Source organism: Balaenoptera acutorostrata, chromosome 9 (assembly GCF_949987535.1).
Source record: "Balaenoptera acutorostrata chromosome 9, mBalAcu1.1, whole genome shotgun sequence".
In the NCBI taxonomy this organism is placed as follows: domain Eukaryota; kingdom Metazoa; phylum Chordata; class Mammalia; order Artiodactyla; family Balaenopteridae; genus Balaenoptera; species Balaenoptera acutorostrata.
The window spans coordinates 56,903,153-56,925,663 of NC_080072.1; the positions used below are offsets into that span (position 1 = coordinate 56,903,153).

Genomic DNA, 22,511 nt, shown 5'->3' on the forward strand with positions numbered 1-22,511 from the left:
GCCATACCATCATCTAACATTCCTTCTACCTTATACATAAGCAATCCAATTGTACTTGTCCTTTCAGTAACTGCATGGAGGATCTCCTGTGCCTGTGTATCTTTTTTCGTAAGACAATATCGGGGGTCACCAATCATCACTTTTGACCCCTTAATCTAAAAGCCATAACCACATAGCATTATAATAGTTGTTGGCTCACTCAGTCCTTGCTGGAGTTACCTCCTTCACTTGGAGGTGGGGATGGGGAGTGTGATGGTTAATTCTGTCAACTTGTCTGGGCCATGGGAAGCCCATTATCTGGTTAAATGTTATTTCTGGGTGTGTCTTTGAGGGTGTATCCAGAAGAGTTTAGCATTTGAATTGATGGACTGAATAAAGCAGATGGCCCTCCCCAATGTGGGCATCAACCAATTAGCTGATGGCCTGAATAGAACAAAAAGGGAAAGGAAGGCTGCTCTCTGCCTGACTATACAGCTGGGACATTGATCTCTGTCTGACTATACAACTGGGACATTGATCTTCTCCTACCCTCAGTGCTCCTGGTTTTCAGGCATCAGACTTGGACTAGAATCTACACCATGGCTCTCTGGCTGTCTGGCCTTCAAACTACACCACTGGCTTTCATGGGTCTCCAACTTGCAGATGCAGATCATGGGACTTCTCACCCTCCACAACTGCCTAAGCCAATACCTTATGATATATGAACATTTTTGGCCCATTTCTCTTAATTAAATTATATTTTAAAGTGTTAAGAATAAAGAATACACATTGAAGTATATAGTGGTAAAGGGGCAGCTTATCTGCAACTTAATCTCAAATGATTCCGGAAGAAAAAAAAAATTTTTTTTCTTAACTTTCAAAATATCAAAATAAAAAATTAGAAAAGAAAGGAAGGGGAAAAGGAAGGAAAGAAACAAAGAAAGGCATACTCCAAGTAGAATATTTTCATCTCCTTTTATTGAAGGAAGTAAAACTTGTGCTGCAGAGGCAGCAGTACCTCAGAGCATGACAAGGTAGCCATTGGGGATGACATGACAAGCCATAATGCTGGCCAGGGGTCCTACCATAATGGGAGGACCAAAACCACAAAGATAGCAGGAGGTAGCAAACATCCCCAACACCCAGTGCAGGCATTTCCATTTGCAGAGAGCTTGGTCATGCATTGTAAAAACAGGGTCCCCTCACAGCTGGCAGACTATCATCTCAGGCCAACAAATCCATCCAAAACTAGCACGTAGTCTCAGGTTTGGAGATCGTTCCCTTTGACCCAAAGATTCAGGCCATCAGAAGATCTGAGTTAATCTTTTAGCTCCTTATTGCTGATGGAAAAAGAGGCTGAGTTCTTGAAACATCACATTGGTATAGCTGGACAGGTGCTAATGCCCAGCCTTGTTCTAAAAGCAGCTACATTTTTTTTTCCTGACTTTTCACACAGCTCTCACCCAGCATGTGCCCTAGGAAACCTCTCAATGTTCTAAACAAGGACAGAATGAGGGCAGCAGCCTAGGGGGATTTAGGGAGTCAAAAGCTGCTACATAGCCAAGACTATCTCACAAGAAATAGCGTGGGGAACACTATTGGGTCAAGATCCTCCCAAACAGCTGCTAGAAGCATACACAAAGAAAAATGTGGTAGCTCTCCCTCCCATATCAGGATCAGCTGTGCCAAAGTCATGGTCCAGAAAAAAGAGCCATTTCATGTCCCTGGAAGAATATCAACCCCCATGGCATTCCTCAAGCTGTTCCAATTTTCAAGTACAACAGTGTGCTCGGGCAGTTTTGAAATAGAAAAGCAAGCACTAAAGAAAAATCTCAACCGACTGCAAATTGATGTTATAAAGCCAAAAATTTATACAGTCAAGAACTGATGGGTGGGGGGAAGGATTTTGCTATGTAGAAATAGGAGTCCAAGGGTTTATTCATATAAGCCCTTGATCATAAACTACCCTCACATCCACAGATTGGGAGCAAATTCCTTATTTTAAAATGGCCATCATCCGATTAGTCAATTGCAGTTCTCTTCAATGCTGGACACATGGTTTTCAAGGATCAAAGTCTTGAGAGCACTAGAGCAGGAAACAGGAGTAGCAAGACAAGGAAGAGCATCAGGGGCTGGAATTTCCGAAATGAGCATTTATTTCACAGAAGCCTTGGCACAATGAGGCTGGGGTGACGTGGTTTTAGTGATTGTTCTTGGTTGCCTCCTTTGCTGCAGCGATCAGTGGAGTGAGGCTGGAGAGGGGCTTGGCAATCTTCAGGAACTGATGCTAAAGAGGAGAAAAAGAACAAAAGACACATGACAATTTACCATTCTTCCTCAGCAACCATTACAAGATGTTAAGGGCATCCATGTTTGCACAAGGTGCTGCCTGGAGAGCTTCAGATCATCATCCCCAAATTGAAGGACATCTTTAAAAGATAACATATCATTTTGGAGAACTGTCTGGCAGTATGTACCTACAGCTAAATACACGTCCATCCCAGCAATTCCACTTCTAGATATATTTCCAAGAGAAATGAGCTTGTGAATCCACCAGAAGACACACACAAAAATGCTCATAGAAGCTTTATTTATGACAGTCATAAATGAAAAGAACCCAAATGTCCAAGATAATGGAAGAATGAATAATATTATATTTATAAACTACTACACAAAAATTAGAGCAATAAAAAAGAATAAATAATTGATACACTAACAACAGGATCAATCCCACAGACATTATGTTGCATGAAAGAAGCCAGACACAAGAGAGTTCATATTGTATGATTCCATTTTATATTAGGTAAGACCAAACTATGGTGATAATCAGAATAATAATCAGCTCAGAGGGAAGGTCATTAATTGATCATGACCCAATGGTACATTGCAATACTGCATTTCAGGAGCACTGATCTAGGAATTTGTTGTTCTAGCCTTGAATCTAGTAAGGCTAATTAACCCAGGAAGGACTTCAATGGCTTGGTTCTTTCCCGAACCACTTTCACTGGGCTGTACTTTGGGCCACACCCACAACTATTAAAGAAGACCATTTTGGAGAAAACACCATATGAAACCTATTTTTATGTTTTCAGTAAAAAACATTATGGAAAACAATTCTTTATGTAACTCAGAGCCTCTTAACTAAAAATGACTTCTCTTACATTTACTAATGAAAAAGCTTTGTGTCTTGAGGATGCAGGATGTTTCTTCCATTTGATGAGAAACATAGGAACTAACATATTTCCTTTTCTGTCCTCGCTACCAGGAAACTAAGAACCAAATCTGATGTTTAAACAAAACTATTTAACTGAAATGATTAGCATATTTGATTCTTCTGCCATCCTAAGTCTCTTTTATTAATCATATTGTATATGTATACACACACACACACACATATAGACATATTTACACATATTCTTTGCTGGAAGTGCTTCAACTTCTTTTTGGACAGAGATAGGATATAAAGAGGTACTGAGAACAAGAAGTTACTATTACTACAAAAGGAATAAAAGATCTTGGCTAAATCATGAAGATATGAATTCAAACATAAAACCCTATGTATTTCTGTCCACATATGTGTTTTCACAGGAGACAAAGATGTGAAGCTTTTGTGATTTGAGACTCTGAAAGTCATGGTTTTGAATATTTACAATGTACAATAACAAATTAAAGAGTCAGTGTTCTCAGATCACATGTTTATACAACTCCCCTCTCAGTTGAGAAAGCAGCATGATCCAACACCCAACTGGGAGGCCTCAGTTTCCTTCTCCGTGTAATGAACAAAGTTTCTCAAAGTTTCTTTATTCCTGTCCTGCCCCTAGGTTCTTCAGAACCATTTTTTTTTTAGATTCCGCATATATGTGTTAGCATACGGTATTTGTTTTTCTCTGACTTACTTCACTTGGCATAGTATCCTCCAAGTCCATCCATGTTGTTATAAATGGCAAGATTTCATTCTTTTTATGGTTGAGTAGTATTCCACTATATGGAATATTCTTTATCCATTCATCTGTTGATGGACACTTAGGTTGCTTCCATATCTTGGCAATTGTAAATAATGCTGCTATGAATATTGGGCTGCATGTATCTTTTCAAATTAGTGCTTTTGTTTCTTTCATATATATACCCAGGAGTGGAACCACTAGGTCATATGGTAGTTCTATTTTGAGTTTTTTGAGAAACCTCCATACTGTTTTCCATATCGGCTGCACCAATTTACTTTCCCACCAAGAATGTAGGAGGGTTCCCTTTTCTCCATACCCTCTCCAGCATTTATTATTTGTGTTCTCTTTGATGATAGCCATTCTGGCAGATATGAGGTGATATCTCATTGTGGTTTTGATTTGCATTTCCCTGATGCTTAGCGATGTTGAGCATCTTTTCATGTGCCTGTTGACCATCTGCATTTCCTCTTTGGAAAAATGTCTATTCAGGTCTTCTGCCCATTTTTTAACTGGGTTGTTTGGGGGTTTTTTTGCTGAGTTGTATGAGCTTTTTATATAGTTTGGATATTAACCCTTTATCAGTCATATCACTTGCAAATGTTTTCTCCCACTGAATACCTATTTTGAGTCAGGTCTCAGGTATAAGAGGAGATAAGAGATTAATAAGATAGAAGTTATAATCTAGTAAGAAAGACAGAATTGTTCATAGCTAACTTTAATGTGGTGCAGTATGGTAGGTCCTGCCCTGCCCTGACCAGTTGCTCTTAGTCCTCATAATACAAAAGTAACTGACTATGAAAGCCTACAAATTAATCACTGTCATTAAGTTGCATGTGATACTTATTACATCACCAGTTGGCACTGTAGTAAAATAACACTAGTAATGAGAAATTGTACCCGAGACATAAATGTTAAATACAAATAATGTGGTCAGCTAAAAGCAGTTTTTACAACCATATGAAATAATTATGCTGTAATTTCAGGATTAAGCTGGTGGAGTATAAAAGGCTTGGTAAACCCCCAGCTCCAGGTTCCCCAGAGCCTGGCAGGATCTTACTCCAAACAAGCAGACTATATGGGACTTCCCTGGGAGTCCAGTGGTTAGGACTCTGTGCTTCCACTGCAGGGGGCGTGGGTTCGATCCCTGGTCAGGGAACTAAGATCCCACGTGCTGCGTGGTGCAGCCAAAAAATTTATAAACAAACAAACAAACAAAGAAGCAGACTATCATCCCCACCATCTGAGAGGGTTTCCAATGAAGAAACTGGGAAGACTTGAAAAGCTGCACTAACTATCCTCTAAACTAATGCCCTCTGATATCCTTTACTGAAAATCTATCTTTTGAGCTTATCCCAGTAAAATATAACTTGTATAAGATTTGAACATCAAAGAGTTTCTTCTCATTAAGACTCACTCAAACTCTGCCAGACTAATTCAGGCAGAACAAAACAGGCACCAAAGGAAGATACAAGCAAAGCTCAACAGGAGCTCAGAAAGTAACTCTATAAGATACAGCCTAGGAGAATGTACAGAGTTTTAATAGGCTGAAGAAGAGCCTGAGGGAATAACATGAGCAAAGGCCCAGGGATAAAGATGAGGGAACTAGGAATACAAATTGAGCATGGGATGTGCTAGGAGAGAAGCTTAGTTCTATAACAGCCAGTACCTCACAGACAAAAATGAAGCAAAAAAAGCCTTGGTTTAGTGATTTCTCGAATTAGGTGCTTCCCTGCATAGGGACAGTTACCTGCAACAGCTCTTTAGCTGAACCTCTCTTCTCCACATCCATTTCAAGACAGCGGTTCAGAAAGTCTCGGAAGATAGCTGACAGCTTCTCTGGGTTCTGAAGCTCCGGGGTCCCATTGGTGGCGATGAGGTACAAGGCCTGGCAATACAAACAGAGAATTGCCTTGGGATCCAACTGAGGTTCTCTCTTGGTCCCCAGACAGGCCCTCTAGAAATATGGTCAGCTGCTTTCTGCCTTCAGAACACAAAGAGGCAGCTTTGGTATACTGGAAAGAATATGAGTTAAGGGTCAGGTTTAACATTTAAAGGCCATGTAACCAGGTGCAAGCCAGTGAACTTCCAACTTCCTCATCTGTAAAACAGGGATGATAATAGTGCCTATCTCACATGTCTGAAAAATAAAACAAGATAGTATATTAAAAGCACTTTGTAAGCTTATGAAGTGTGTTACTGACCCAAGGGTTTATTATTATCCTTGATTATAGATCTAAATGGTTTTTTATTCATTTAGCCTGATGAGTTAAACACCTGCCCATTTGCTGAAGGAGATTATTCCTGGTGCCATCACTTCAGTCATCTAAAAACTGATCTCTTCTAGCAGGACAGAAATATACATAAAGGAAGTGTTCTGTAAAGGAGCAACCTGTTTCACTGTTGCCATCCTGGTCCCCTAACATGAGGCATCTCCTGGGAAAAGTAAAGAAAAACACAGTGAAACTAAACCTTTTAAAGCACTCAGCACTTTAATTCATAAAGTGTTTACACAAATACTGTCTCATTTAATGACCACAATAACTCTGGGTAATAGGCAGGGCAAGAATTATCATCCCCATTTCACAGATGAAGTCCAGAAACATAAAGAGATATGCCTGGAATCATGCTGTTTACACAAGTTCATGTCCTCTGACTCTACTCCCAGTCTTATTTCTGTCATGCCCTACTGATATCATTTTCAAGGGCATTCTAAGGTGAAAGAAGATGAGTGGCATGTGGATCCACAGGGCAAAACTGGGGGCCGAGGGCAGAAACTACGAAGGTAGTTTTAGTTTGGTACACTAAAGCACTTTTCAATAATCAGAGCTATCGAAGAGGTATCCAACTAAGATTAGATGACCGCCTATCAATGACAATGCACAGGGAATTCCTGCACTGAATGGGAGGTTGGAATAAACAACAAAATGAAAGCAATAAAAATAACTCTCACATTTGCCCATGATCAAAATTACCAACCTACTTGCATCTGTATTTACATACCCTGCTTTCCCTCTCCTATTACAATGGATAAATTGTACATATTCTAATCTAATGCTCTTTACTTCAGTACTTGATCCAACCCCCCTCATCTACTTAAGGACATCACTCTTACAGATGTCACTTCTCTCTTGTACATGACCATTTTCCTCTCCACTAGATCAGTCCCATCTGCACAAAAACATGCTATAATAATATCATCTTAAAAAAAAAAAAAAGGGATTTCGCTGGTGGCACAGTGGTTAAGAATCTACCTGCCAATGCAGGGTAGATGGGTTTGAGCCCTGGTCCAGGAAGATCCCACATGCTGCAGAGCAACTAAGCCCGTGCACCACAACTACTGAGCCTGCACTCTAGAGCCCGCGAGCCACAACTACTGAGCCTGCGTGCCACAACTACTGAAGTCTGCGCACCTAGAGCCTGTGCTCCGCAACAAGTGAAGCCACCCCAATGAGAAGCCCACGCACCACAACAAAGAGTAGCCCCCGCTCTTTGCAACTAGAGAAAGCCCATGTGCAGCAACGAAGACACAACACAGCCATAAATAAACAAACAAACAAACAAACCCTCCCTCGACTCCACTTTAAGACATTGCTCCACTGTTACCTTAACAAAACTCCTTACCTTAAAGCAAAACTCCTTTAAAAGAAAACAAAAATGAAAAGTAAAAACTAACTGCTTACACATGCCATCTCAACTTTGCCCACTCTGGTGAATTTACTCTAATTAGGCTTTCATTCCTATCACTCCAGTGAAACTGATTGTCAAAGTCATCAATAACCTTCACACTGGCAAATCTAATGATCATTTCTTAGCATTATCTTAAATGCAACCTATCAGTCAGGTTTGACACAGTGATCCATCCTCCTTCTCGAAACACTTTGTCCTCTTGGCCTCCAGGACACTTCTCTCAGTTCTCCTACCTGGAAGGCTACTCATTGGCCACTTTGCTAGCTCCTCTAACCTGTAAACATGACAGTATCCCAGATCTCAGTACTCTCCCCTCACTCCCTAGGTGAGTGATCTCATTATCAACTAGCTCTGATTTTTAAATAAACCAACTATATAATACCTACTAATAAATTTATATTTAGAGTCCTGACCTCTCACCCTTGAACTCTGAACTCTTATGCCCAATTCTACTCAGCATCTCCACCTGGATGTTTAATAAACATTTCAAATTAACACAGAACCTTGTCCACTCTGTTCACTCACTTCACGGACACTGGCCTCCTTGGTTTTCCCTAGGATGTATCAAGCACGTTCTCAAAACAAGTTCTTTATATACTTGACACCTGGAAAACTCTTACGTCAGATTAATCTCATGGCTCACTACTTTATTTTCTTCAGATTTCTCCTCAAATAACTTATAAGAGAAGACTTCATGCTCTACCTAGACTAAAATAGCACACTTCTCCCTCCTTCCCCCCTTACTCTCTTAAGCCACTTACTCTGCTTTTTTTAACAGCTCTTATCTTCTGTTACTATATATTAATTTATTATCAGTAGAACAGTTTCTTGCCCATGATAAGAACTCAAATAATCATTGAATAAATGAATGAATGACTGCTAATATACCTTTTCTTTAAGCATTTATACTTTAAATTCAACAGTGCCTAGTTTTATCCAGAAAAGAGAAATCCAACAGCCCAAACATCTTGATATGGGCCTAGTAACACTCACTCTCAGAGGATTTTCATTAAGGTATGGGGGCTCCCCTTCAATCATTTCAATGGCCATGATGCCCAGGGACCAAATGTCAACCTTAGGCCCATAGGCCTTCCGTGTCACAACCTCTGGTGCCATCCAGTACGGTGTTCCCACCATAGTGCTCCGTTTGCTCTGCTCTGGGGTGATCTGGGCACAGAATCCAAAATCAGCTAGAAAAAGAAAAGACAAGACAGAAAGGATATATATGTAGGGTATTCCTTCTGTAAATACTATGTGCTTACCCCTAGGTATCAAGCTCTGCCTGCATCCTAGCCACTGCATCCCTTGTCTCTCCAAAGCTAGAATCACTTAACTGCCACCTTCAGCCCTTAGCCTGTCTCTTGTTCAACCCTGAAGGAGGAACATAACATATATCATCTCTGGCTTCCTTACCCCTCCTCAAACCAGAAGCACTAGGCATTAAAGTCCAAGCCGCCCGCATTGACCTTGATTACTTGCCCCAGTACTGCTTTCTTCTTGAAAATCATTCCCATACATCAGTATCTGGTAACTAGGTCCTTGCTTTATTTCCTGGGCATGAGTCCTGGACTTAAACCCTAATCACCTACAACTAGGCATGGCCCTGCTTTTAATAAGTTCCTCACCCTGTGCCCCAAGACAGAGACTGCTAACAGTCTTCCCATAAGCAGCTCATCCACCTGTGACACAACCTGTTTGTCTGGACTACTGGTCCTTACACATTTGAACAAAATGTTCTGCCTGCAGTTCATTCCCATTATATTGCAATCATATGTTTATTTAATTATGAGGCCTTCAATAAGAAGGACTATGTCTTCTTACTCATTTTTTTCATTCCCAGAGGGCCCAGCATACAACAGACATTTAATAAAAGTTTGCTGAATGAATGACTGAATGAAAGAAGTTACACTAAACTCTTTCTTCTAATTATGTATTTTGTGTTTCCCATACTAGATTGAGAACTACTTAAATACAGGCAAAAGTATCTTCAGTGCCCATCACGGGTCCTAGCACATAGTGGGCATTCAGTAAATTTTTTTGGCTGAATGTATAAATAAGTGGAAAAAAAAAAGAAATGTCATCCTATATAGGACTGAGTAATATAAAGTGCTCGCATATCCAAGGAAATACAGATTCTCTGGTGAGTCTTGTAGCTACTCTTATATGATTATCATCCCAGAGGAGACAGGGTCCCACAGGGAAGAGAAGTATTACCATTCCTACTCACTTAGCTTGACAGAGCCATCCATTCCCAACAGGATGTTGTCACTCTTGATGTCTCTATGAATAACTTGGCTCGAATGCAGAAACTCCAAAGCCTGCAGGCACTATTGAAGTGGTGTGGGCAGAGGGAGAAAGAAAGGACATATAATATGAAGACTTACAGAAAATCGCTAATCCAACCTGCTCATTTGATGATAACAAAAGTGAGGCCCCAATGAGTAAAAGGACTTACTCCAAATAAGTGGAAGAGGCAGGTCTGGAACCTAGTCTCCTGTCTCCTAGCTAAGCATTCTTTTAACACTCCGTGCTGCCTTATATCTTTCTTATAATATACTTGACCATATCGTATTACAACATAGCTTATAATAGTTTTCTTTAACTACAGGAGTTCCTCCAAAGTATTTTAGAGTTGTTTACAGAACATCAGCACCTTGACAAAGAACCCGAGGCAACAAAAAATAAATAAATACTGAGGAAGAATGGAAAGGATTTTGTAATGAAAAAACTGGAGGAAAGTGACAAATAAGAGTCACATTTGGGAAACTAGACAAACGGAAATGATATTAGAAGCAGTGAACTTAGGAGGATAATCTTATTTTGGTGAGGAGATAAATTTGTACTGTTTGGGGTTTGCTGGGTTTTTATATTCCTATAAACATTTGCAGACTAATGTCCAGTAGGCCACTGCAGATGTGAATCTTGAGTTCTGTAGAGAGGCTGGACTTGAAATAAATGTTTACAAGTCATTCGTGAAGAGGTGATTTTTTTTTTTAAGTTATGGTAATGGTTGGAACTGGCAAATGCTATAGGAGATAGAGGAGAAAGAAAAGAACCTTGGAAAACACCCAGACTTAGCAAGCAGAATGAGTAACATAGAGACTGAATGGAACAATGAAAATGTATGGTTCTGACCAACAATATTATTCTAGACAAATCTCTTACTCCCTCTGGGCTACTGGCTATCCCCCATCTGTAAAATGTGGGGATCAGAAAAGATACTCTCAGAGTTACTACTAAATCTACTAGTTTAAGTTCATAACCGAAAGCTAAAATTTTAGGGGCTTCCACTGATTAAAAAACACTAAAAATGCAAACCAATTAGAAGATACTATTTAAATATTCTCAACTTAATACTTCACTTTCTAAGAACATATCAATGGCTAAATTAAAAACAAACCAATATCCAGAAGCGGCTTTTCCCTGGAAAAGTATGACTTGCTTTCCTAAGGAGGCTAGAGACTTGGGCTTCTGGATGTAAAAAATTATGAACAGGGACTTCCCTGGTGGCGCAGTGGTTAAGAATCTGCCTGCCAATGCAGGGGACATGGGTTCGATCCCTCCTCCAGGAAGATCCCAGATGCCACGGAGCAACAAAGCCTGTGCACCACAACTACTGAGCCTGTGCTCTAGAGCCCGCGAGCCACAACTACTGAAGCCCACGCACCTAGAGCCTGTGCTCCACAACAAGAGAAGCCACCGCAACGAGAAGTCCGTGCACCACAACGAAGAGTAGCCCAACTCACCGCAACTAGAGAAAGCCCACGCGCAGCAATGAAGACCCAACGCAGCCAAAACTTAATTAATTAATTAATTTTTAAAAAATTATAAACAAAAAGGATGATTTCAAGAAATTGGAACCCTCATGCATTGCTGGTGGGAATATAAAATGGTACAGCCACTGTGGAAAACATTTTGGCCAGTCCTTAAAATATTAAACATAGAGTTGCTGTATGACCAGAAGTTCCACTCCTAGGCATATACCCAAGAGAAATGAAAACATACATCCAACCAACAACTTGTACGTGAATGTTCACAGCATCATCCATAACAGCCAAAAAGTGGAAATTACCCAAATGTCCATCAATTGATGTAAAGATAAGTAAACAGAATCTTATTTGCTAGTAAAAGGACATATGCTATAACACAGATGAACCTTCAAAATATTATGCTAAGCAAAAGAAGCCAGGCAGATGCACATATTATATGATTCCATTTACATGAAATGCCTGGGACAAGCAAATATATAGAGACAGAAAATAGATTAGTGGTTGCATAGGGCTGGGAGGGCTGGGAAAGAGGGTGGGGGGGTGACTGCTAATAGATATGGAGTTTCTTTTTAGGGTGTCGAAAATGTTCTAAAATTAATTATGGTGATGACTGTATAACTCAATATACTAAAACCCATTAAGTTATACACTTTAAATGGGTGAATAATATGGTATGTGAATTATATCTCAATAAAGGTATTTTTAGAAAGGGGAGCTATCTCTATGAGAACTTAAGGATAATAGTAATGCCACCTATTTAGTTAACATTTAAATGTTTCTCCAAATGCTTTTTGACCCATATGGTACCCCTAAGGCATATACAGTGTGAATGTTGCAATTTCTACGATAAATCACTTGAGGCTTATTGATTTCCCCAAGCATACATTTGCATGTATCTCAACCAGTGAAAGTCAGTCCCTGGGGAGACTGAAAAACATCTTAGATATTACAATGGTTGTGGTTTTCCAAAGGTCCCCAGTATATAAACAGATATACAGTTTATCTATGGTATCAAATTTCATGAAGGGAATGTGATTAGGCAAACATGTCTTAAAAGGCTTCTGGGTGGGGGAGGGAAGATAATGAAACAAAAGTTGAGAAACACTGCCTTAGTGGTACAGCAAAGAAAAGAAATCAGATCTCCTAAGAATCCCAGGCCTGTGTTAATGCCATTAACCTATGTGTGTATGTGTTCTAGATCCCAGGGTTTTTAATGAAAAGGTGATCATATTTTCTAGGACAGTATTGATTTCACATGACTTTATGTTTCCTAATATTAATATAAAACTACATCGCTATGCCTCCAAATCTTGCATCATCAAAACCCAAGCATACTGATCCCCATAAAACTCTGAACCTTATCTTTTAATCACTTAAATCTTCTACTCTCCCTCATTCCCAAACTTTTCTATTATTAGGCTATCAGAAGTTCTAGTCTCTTATCAGCAAAGCACCTAATATGCTCAACTTCTTCTAATACTCCCCTCATCTTCTTGCTCTAACGAAAATGTGGCTATCCCCTGAGGGCACTGCTTTTCATGGAGGCCTTGCAGAGGTATTTATTTTCCTTTCTTATACAAGCATTTTACAGACTTGAGACATATAGTAGCAATGAGGAAAGAGGAGAATACCTATTTAAGCTTTGTTTCCTATTTCTTTTGCCTGGAAGTATTTTACCCTAGATTTTTGCTTGGCTTACTCTTTCATACCATTCAGATCTTTACTCAAATCTATGGCAAAACCTTCCCTGACTACTCTGTCTGAAATAGTACCTCCTCTGTCACTATCTTTTTACTCTACTTTATTTCCTTCATAGCACATGAATAAAGTAGGAAAGCAGAATAAAAATATGATTAAAATATATACCCATATAAAAGAGGTAAAGGAAAATAAGTGTTCATGCAGTTATTTTTAAGAGGTTGAAATTATGTGTGATTATGCATATATACACATATGTGTGTATATATATATATTTTGGAACTTTCTAACTTTCAGAATATAGTAATCTTTAAAAACAGGTATAAAAAGAGGATGATGGGAGAGAGTACAACTAATTTCTCCCACCTCTACAGTGCCCAGGCTGAGATTCCATCAGCTGCAGAACTTTGAGATATATGGATATGGAGGCCACGTCCTGCTCAAGTCTGGTTGGCCACTTGCCTTACCTCACGGCACACAGCTGCAATCTGGCCTTCATCCATGCAGGTTTCTGTTACCACGTCTGTCAAAGAACCTCCAGCCAAATATTCCATGACAACCCATAGCTCATCTCCCACGAGGTAACTGTAGGAGTAAAGATAAAGGGTGAGAAGGAATAGAGTACACTGGACCATAGCAGTGGCTTTCAAAGAACAAGCATATACCAGAGTGACTGTGCATTTCCCTCAGTTCTGGAAGAGTCTAGGGTTCTTTTTTTCTAAGGAAAAGCAGAATCTGTGGGACAGAATCACTAACTTGACATCTCTTAAGGATTCGCCTGGGGAAAACAAAGTACACTGTTCTGTGAAGCCCCAAAAGACAGAACTACAATCACTAGGCTGAAGATATAAAATTATTTCATCACAACACAAAGTAGTACTTCCTAAAATTAGGCATGATTCCCACACCTCTCTGCATGAAAGCAGAGAGCATCCAAACATTTGACAAAGATGGGATTTGGAGTCCATCTTACCAATATTAGGGAAAGTCACTAAACCTCCTTTAGAATTCTATTAGATTTGAGATCCATGAGACCCATACTGGGTCTTGTTCAAGATTCCATTCCCAGAAAGTGTGGCACAGTAGATGTCAATATTTACTGAATAATTCAGTGAGTAAAATAAAAGATAATTGTAAATGTAAAATGAAGTACTGACTATAAGAGCCATTGAAAAGCTGTAGAGTTTTATACAAATAGCCATTATGCTGACAATGATCTCCATTTTGAATGTCTCTGATTCTAAGAATGGAATAAATTCAGTAAAGGCTGCAGAACCAAAGCTGCTTCTGGAAGCCAAGGGTTCCCAATTAGTACTGCATCCCTAGAGAGATTATGGGGCTGACATGAGTTAAAACTGATAGTCTCACTCAGGGACTGGATCACTCAGCTCTATTATGTGATAAACAAAAATGTCACCTAGGAGAGACCTTCAAGATGGTGGAGGAGTAAGACACGGAGATCACCTTCCTCTCCACAAATATATTAGAAATACATCTACATGTGGAACAACTCCTACAGAACACCTACAGAATGCTGGCAGAAGACCTCAGACTTCCCAAAAGGTAAGAAACTCCCCACGTACCTGGGTAGGAAAAAGAAAAAAGAAAAAACAGAGACAAAAGAATAGGGATGAGACCTGCACCTCTGGGAGGGAGCTGTGAAGGAGGAAAAGTTGCCACACACTAGGAAGCCCCCTCACTGGCAGAGATGTGGGGTGGGGGTGGGGCGCGGGGAGAAGCTCTGGAGCCACGGAGGAGAGCACAGCAACAGGGGTGCAGAGGGCAAAGCGGAGATATTCCCGCACAGAGGATTGGTGCCGACCAGCACTCACCAGCCCGAGAGGCTTGTCTGCTCACCCGCCAGGACAGGTGGGGGCTGGGAGCTGAGGCTCGGGCTTCGGGGGTCAGATCCCAGGGGAGGACTGGGGTTGGCTGCGTGAACACAGCCTGAAGGGGCTACTGCACCACAGCTGGCCAGGAGGGAGTCCAGGAAAAAGTCTGGACCTGCCTAACAGGCAAGAGACCATTGTTTTGGGGTGCTCGAGGAGAAGGGACTCAGAGCACCGCATAAATGAGCTCCAGAGACAGGTGCGAGCCACGGTTATCAGTGCAGACACCAGACACAGGCATGAAATGCTAAGGCTGCTGCTGCAGCCACCAAGAAGCCTGTGTGCAAGCACAGGTCACTATCCACACCTCCCCTCCCGGGAGCCTATACAGCCTGCCACTGCTAGGGTGGCGTGATCCAGGGACAACTTCCCTGGGAGAATATACGGCGTGCCTCAGGCTGTGGCAACGTCACACTGGCCTCTGCCACCGCAGGCTCACCCCGCATTCCATACCACTCGCTCCCAATGCCCCAGCCTGAATGAGCCAGAGCCCCCTAATCAGCTGCTACTTTATCCCTGTCCTGTCTGGGTGGGAACAGATGCCCTCAGGTGACCTACATGCAGAGGCGGGGCCAAATCCAAAGCTGAACCCGGGAGCTGTGCAAACAAACAAGAGAAAGCAAAATTTCTCCCAGCAGCCTCAAGAGCAGCAGATTAAATCTCCACAATCAGCTTGATGTACCCTGCATCTCTGGAATACCTGAATAGACAACGAATCATCCCAAAATTGAGGCGGTGGACTTTGGGAGCAAATGTAGACTTGGGGTTTGGTTTCTACATCTAATTTGTGTCTGGTCTCATGTTTATCTTAGTTTGTACTCAGAGTTCATTATCATTGATAGATTTGTTTAGTGATTTGGTTGCTCCCTTCCTCTTCTTTTTTTTTATATATACATACTTTTTTTTTCCTTTTTCTCTTTTTGTGAGTGTGTATGTGTATGCTTCTTTGTGTGATTTTGTCTGTATAGCTTTGCTTTTACCATTTGTCCTAGGGTTCTGTCTGTCGGTTTTTTTGTTTTGTTTTGTTTTAGTATAGATTTTAGTGCTTGTAATCATTGGTGGATTTGTTTTTTGGTTTGGTTGCTCTCTTCTTTCTTTCTTTCTTTTATTACTTTTTAATACTTTTAAAAAATGTTTTATTTTAATAATTTTATTTATTTCTTTATTTGTCTTTTTTTCCTCCCTTTTCTTCTGAGCTGTGTGGCTGACAGGGTCTTGGTGCTCCGGCCGGGTGCCAGGCCTGTGCCTCCGAGGTGGAAGAGCCGAGTTCAGGACAATGGTCCACCAGAGACTTCCCAGCTCCACGTAAAAACAAATGGCGAAAGCTCTCCCAGAGATCTCCATCTCAAAGCTAACAGCTCCACTCAATGACTAGCAAGCTACAGTGCTGGACACCCTATGCCAAACAACTAGCAAGACAGGTACACAACCCTACCCATTAGCAGAGAGGCTGCCTAAAATCATAATAAGGTCACAGACACCCCAAAACACACCACCGGACGTGGTCCTGCCCACCACAAAGACAAGATCCAGCCTCATCCACCAGAACACAGGCACCAGTCTCTTCCACCAGGAAGCCTACACAACCCACTGAACCAACCATACCCACTGGGGGCAGACACCAAAAACAACGGGAACTACCAACCTGCAGCCTGCGAAAAGAAGACCCCCAAACACAGTAAGATAAGCAAAATGAGAAGACAGAGAAACACACAGCAGATGAAGGAGCAAGGCAAAAGCCCACGAGACCAAACAAATGAAGAGGAAATAGGCAGTCTACCTGAAAAAGAATTCAGTGTAATGATAGTAAAAATGATCCAAAATCTTGGAAACAGAATGGAGAAAATACAAGAAACGTTTAACAAGGACCTAGAAGAACTAAAGAGCAAACAAACAATGATGAACAACACAATAAATGAAATTAAAAATTCTCTAGAAGGAATCGATAGCACAGTAACTGAGGCAGAAGAACGGATAAGTGACCTGGAGGATAAAATAGTGGAAATAACTATCACAGAGCAGAATAAAGAAAAAAGAATGAAAAGAATTGAGGACAGTCTCAGAGACCTCTGGGACAACATTAAACGCAGCAACATTCGAATTATAGGGGTCCCAGAAGAAGAAGAGAAAAAGAAAGGGACTGAGAAAATATTTGAAGAGATTATAGTTGAAAACTTCCCTAATATGGGAAAGGAAATAGTCAATCAACTCCAGGAAGCACAGAGTCCCACACAGGACAAATCCAAGGAGAAACATGCCAAGACGCATATTAATCAAACTATCAAAAATTAAATACAAAAAGAAAAATAGTAACAGCAGCAAGGGAAAAACAACAAATAACATACAAGGGAATCCCCATAAGGTTAACAGCTGATCTTTCAGCAGAAACTCTGCCAAGCCAGAAGGGAATGGCAGGACATATTTAAAGTGATGAAAGGGAAAAAGGTACAACCAAGATTACTGTATCCAGCAAGGATCTCATTCAGATTCGACGGAGAAATTAAAACCTTTGCAGACAAGTAAAATCTAAGAGAATTCAGCACCACCAAACCAGCTTTACAACAAATGCTAAAGGAACTTCTCTAGGCAGGAAACACAAGAGAAGGAAAAGACCTACAATAGGAAACCCAAAACAATTAAAATGGTAAGAGGAACATACATATCGATAATTACCTTAAATGTAAATGGACTAATGCTCCAACCAAAAGACACAGGCTGGCTGAACGGATACAAAAACAAGACCCATATATATGCTGTCTACAAGAGACCCACTTCAGACCTAGGGACACATACAGACTGAAAGTGAGGGGATGGGAAAAGATACTCCATGCAAATGGAAATCAAAAGAAAGCTGGAGTAGCAATTCTCATATCAGACAAAATACACTTTAAAATAAAGACGATTACAAGAGACAAAGAAGGACACTATATAATGATCAAGGGATCGATCCAAGAGGAAGGTATAACAATTGTAAATATTTATGCACCCAACATAGGAGCACCTCAATACATAAGGCAAATACTAACAGCCATAAAAGGGGAAATCGACAGTAACACAATCATAGTAGGGGACTTTAACACCCCACTTTCACCAATGGACAGATCATCCAAAATGAAAATAAATAAGGAAACACAAGCTTTAAATGATACATTAAACAAGATGGACTTAATTGATATTTATAGGACATTCCATCCAAAAGAACAGAATACACGCTCTTCTCAAGTGCTCATGGAACATTCTCCAGGATAGATCATATCTTGGGTCACAAATCAAGCCTTGGTAAATATAAGAAAATTGAAAACATATCAAGTATCTTTTCTGACCAGAACACTATGAGACTAGGTATCAATTACAGAAAAAAATCTGTAAAAAATACAAGCACATGGAGGATAAACAATACACTACTAAATAACCAAGAGATCACTGAAGAAATCAAACAGGAAATCAAAAAATACCTAGAAACAAATGACAATGAAAACATGATGACCCAAAACCTAGGGGATGCAGCAAAAGCAGTTCTAAGAGGGAAGTTTTTTGTTTTTTGTTTTTTAAACTTTGGGTTTATTTATTTATTTATTTATGTCTGTGTTGGGTCTTCGTTTCTGTGCGAGGGCTTTCTCTAGTTGTGGCAAGTGGGGGCCACTCTTCATTGCGGTGCGCGGGCCTCTCATTATTGCGGCCTCTCTTGTTGCGAAGCACAGGCTCCAGACACGCAGGCTCAGTAATTGTGGCTCACGGGCCTACTTGTTCCGCGGCATGTGGGATTTTCCCACACCAGGGCTCGAACCCGTGTCCCCTGCATTGGCAGGCAGATTCTCAACCACTGTGCCACCAGGGAAGCCCCTAAGAAGGAAGTTTATAGCAATACAATCCTACCTCAAGAAACAAGAAAAATCTCAAATAAACAACCTAACCTTACACCTAAAGCAGTTAGAGAAAGAAAAACAAAAAAAACCCAAACTTAGCAGAAGGAAAGAAATCATAAAGATCAGATCAGAAATAAATGAAAAAGAAATGAAGGAAACAATAGCAAATATCAATAAAACTAAAAGCTGGTTCTTTGAGAAGATAAACAAAATTGATAAACCATTAGCCAGACTCATCAAGAAAAAAGGGAGAAGACTCAAATCAATAGAATTAGAAATGAAAAAGGAAAAGTAACAACTGACACTGCAGAAATACAAAGGATCATGAGAGATTACTACAAGCAACTCTATGCCAATAAAATGGACAACCTGGAAGAAATGGACAAGGTGTTAGAAAAGCACAAGCTTCCAAGACTGAACCAGGAAGAAATAGAAAATATGAACAGACCAATTACAAGCACTGAAATTGAAAATGTGATTAAAAATCTTCCAACAAACAAAAGTCCAGGACCAGTTGGCTTCACAGGTGAATTCTATCAAACATTTAGAGAAGAGCTAACACCCATCCTTCTCAAACTCTTCCAAAAAATTGCAGAGGAAGGAACACTCCCAAACTCATTCTATGAGGCCACCATCACCCTGATACCAAAACCAGACAAAGATACTAGAAAAAAAGAAAATTACAGACCAATATCGCTGATGAATATAGATGCAAAAATCCTCAACAAAATACTAGCAAACAGAATCCAACAACACATTAAAAGGATCATACACCACGATCAAGTGGGATTTATCCCAGGGATGCAAGGATTCTTCAATATATGCAAATCAATCAATGTGATATACCATATTAACAAATTGAAGAATAAAAACCATATGATCATCTCAATAGATGCAGAGAAAGCTTTTGACAAAATTCAACACCAGTTTACGATAAAAACTCTCCAGAAAGTGGGCATAGAGGGAAACTACCTCAACATAATAAAGGCCATATACGACAAACCCACAGCAAACATCATTCTCAACGGTGAAAAACTGAAAGCATTTCCACTAAGATCAGGAATGAGACAAGGATGTCCACTCTCACCACTATTATTCAACATAGTTTTGGAAGTCCTAGCCACGGCAATCAGAGAAGAAAAAGAAATAAAAGGAATACAAATTGGAAAAGAAGACATAAAACTGTCACTGTTTGCATATGACATGATACTATACATAGAGAATCCTAAAAATGCCACCAGAAAACTACTAGAGCTAATCAATGAATTTGGTAAAGTAGCAGAATACAAAATTAATGCACAGAAATCTCTTGCATTCCTATACACTAATGATGAACAATCTGAACGAGAAATTAAGGAAACACTCCCATTTCCCATTTCAAAAAAAAGAATAAAATACCTAGGAATAAACCTACCTAGGGAGACAAAAGACCTGTATGCAGAAAACTATAAGACACTGATGAAAGAAATTAAAGATGATACAAACAGATGGAGAGATATACCATGTTCTTGGATTGGAAGAATCAATATTGTGAAAATGACTATACTACCCAAAGCAATCTACAGATTCAATGCAATCCCTATCAAATTTCAATGGCATTTTTTACAGAACTAGAACAAATCATCTTAAAATTTGTATGGAGACACAAAAGACCCCGAATAGCCAAAGCAGTCTTGAGGGGAAAAAACGGAGCTGGAGGAATCAGACTCCCTGACTTCAGACTATCCTACAAAGCTACAGTAATCAAGACAATATGGTACTGGCACAAAAACAGAAACATAGCTCAATGGAACAAGATAGAAAGCCCAGAGATAAACCCACACACCTATGGTCAACTAATCTATGACAAAGGAAGCAAAGATATACAATGGAGAAAAGACAGTCTCTTCAATAAGTGGTGCTGGGAAAACTGGACAGCTACATGTAAAAGAATGCAATTAGAATAGTCCCTAACACCATACACAAAAATAAACTCAAAATGGATTCGGGACCTAAATGTAACACCAGACACTATAAAACTCTTAGAGGAAAACATAGGAAGAACACTCTTTGACATAAATCACAGCAAGATCTTTTTTGATCCACCTCCTAGAGAAATGGAAATAAAAACAAAAATAAACAAATGGGACCTAATGAAACTTCAAAGCTTTTGCACAGCAAAGGAAACCATAAACAAGACGAAAAGACAACCCTCAGAATGGGAGAAAATATTTGCAAATGAATCAATGGACAAAGGATTAATCTCCAAAATATATAAACAGCTCATGAAGCTCAATATTAAAAAAACAAACAACCCAATCCAAAAATGGGCAGAAGACCTAAATAGACATTTCTCCAAAGAAGACATACAGATGGCCAAGAAGCACATGAAAAGATGCTCAACATCACTAATTATTAGAGAAATGCAAATCAAACTACAATGAAGTATCACCTCACACCAGTTAGAATGGGCATCATCAGAAAATCTACAAACAACAAATGCTGGAGAGGGTGTGGAGAAAAGGGAACCCTCTTGCACTGCTGGTGGGAATGTAAATTGATACAGCCACTATGGAGAACAATATGGAGGGTCCTTAAAAAACTAAAAATAGAACTACCATATGATCCAGCAATCCCACTACTGGGCATATACCCAGAGAAAACCGTATTTCAAAAAGACACATGCACCCCAATGTTCATTGCAGCACTATTTACAATAGTCAGGTCATGGAAGCAACCTAAATGCCCATCGACAGATGAATGGATAAAGAAGATGTGGTATATATATACAATGGAACATTACTCAGCCATAAAAAGGAACGAAATTGAGTCATTTGTTGAGACGTGGGTGGATCTAGAGACTGTCATACAGAGTGAAGTACGTCAGAAAGAGAAAAACAAATATCGTATATTAACGCATGTATGTGGAACCTAGAAAAATGGTACAGACGAACCGGTTTGCAGGGCAGAAGTTGAGACACAGATGTAGAGAACAAACGTATGGACACCAAGGGGGGAAAAACGCGGTGGGGTGGGGATGGTGGTGTGCTGTATTGGGCGATTGGGATTGACATGTATACACTGATGTGTATAAAATTGATGACTGATTTTAAAAAATAAGAAAAAAAAAAAGAAAAATCATGAGCAAGTGAATAGGAAAAGAATCTCAAGGCCAGGAATTCAGTGGATATTTTCAGTCAGCTTAAAGACAAAACTTGGGTTTTCCATTAAGTGGCAAATGACTTAGTCAGTGGCCATCATAGGCAGAAAGTTAAATTAGTCCCTCTAAGTGTCTTAATCTTAATGACGCTGTTTCACTATGTTGGCAAATAATGAAATGAGGCAAAAAGGCAAGAAAGGAGAAATCGAGAAGAGGATGAAGGGATTCCAAACATGGATTAATGAGCAATAGTAGCAGTACAAGAGAATCCTTGGCGAATCACAATAGACCAGAGGGCTAAGAATAATCCAGCAGCAGAAGAGGAAGCAAAAAGAGAACATTATTTAGCCTTAAAGCAGCTTACCTTGTCCGATTATGTTTAACGGAAGCCTAAAATCTACAGGCATGTTTATTACTGATTCATGTTATTCTGCTCTGTATGTCACACATTTTAAAGTCTCCATCTGATACAATAAAATCAGTGACCAATTTTATGATCTTTCATGACATGATGGATACTTTATTTTTCTTCCACGGGA

At 39.9% G+C, this 22,511-nt stretch overlaps 1 protein-coding gene across 6 annotated transcripts in view; it reads right to left on the bottom strand.

Moving 5' to 3' along the window:
* Nucleotides 1-935: 935 nt before the first annotated feature.
* Nucleotides 936-22,511, bottom strand: part of PAK1 (p21 (RAC1) activated kinase 1) — a 151,550-nt gene continuing 129,974 nt past the window's right edge. For all 6 annotated transcript variants that reach the window (XM_057552722.1, XM_057552719.1, XM_057552720.1 and 3 more), the window contains 5 exons: nucleotides 13,546-13,663; nucleotides 9,838-9,937; nucleotides 8,604-8,800; nucleotides 5,671-5,808; nucleotides 936-2,266 (listed from right to left, as the gene is read on the bottom strand). In XM_057552722.1, the coding sequence (XP_057408705.1) occupies nucleotides 2,180-2,266; nucleotides 5,671-5,808; nucleotides 8,604-8,800; nucleotides 9,838-9,937; nucleotides 13,546-13,663 (640 nt within the window). In that variant the 3' untranslated portion in view covers nucleotides 936-2,179. The remainder of the gene's footprint in view (nucleotides 2,267-5,670; nucleotides 5,809-8,603; nucleotides 8,801-9,837; nucleotides 9,938-13,545; nucleotides 13,664-22,511) is intronic.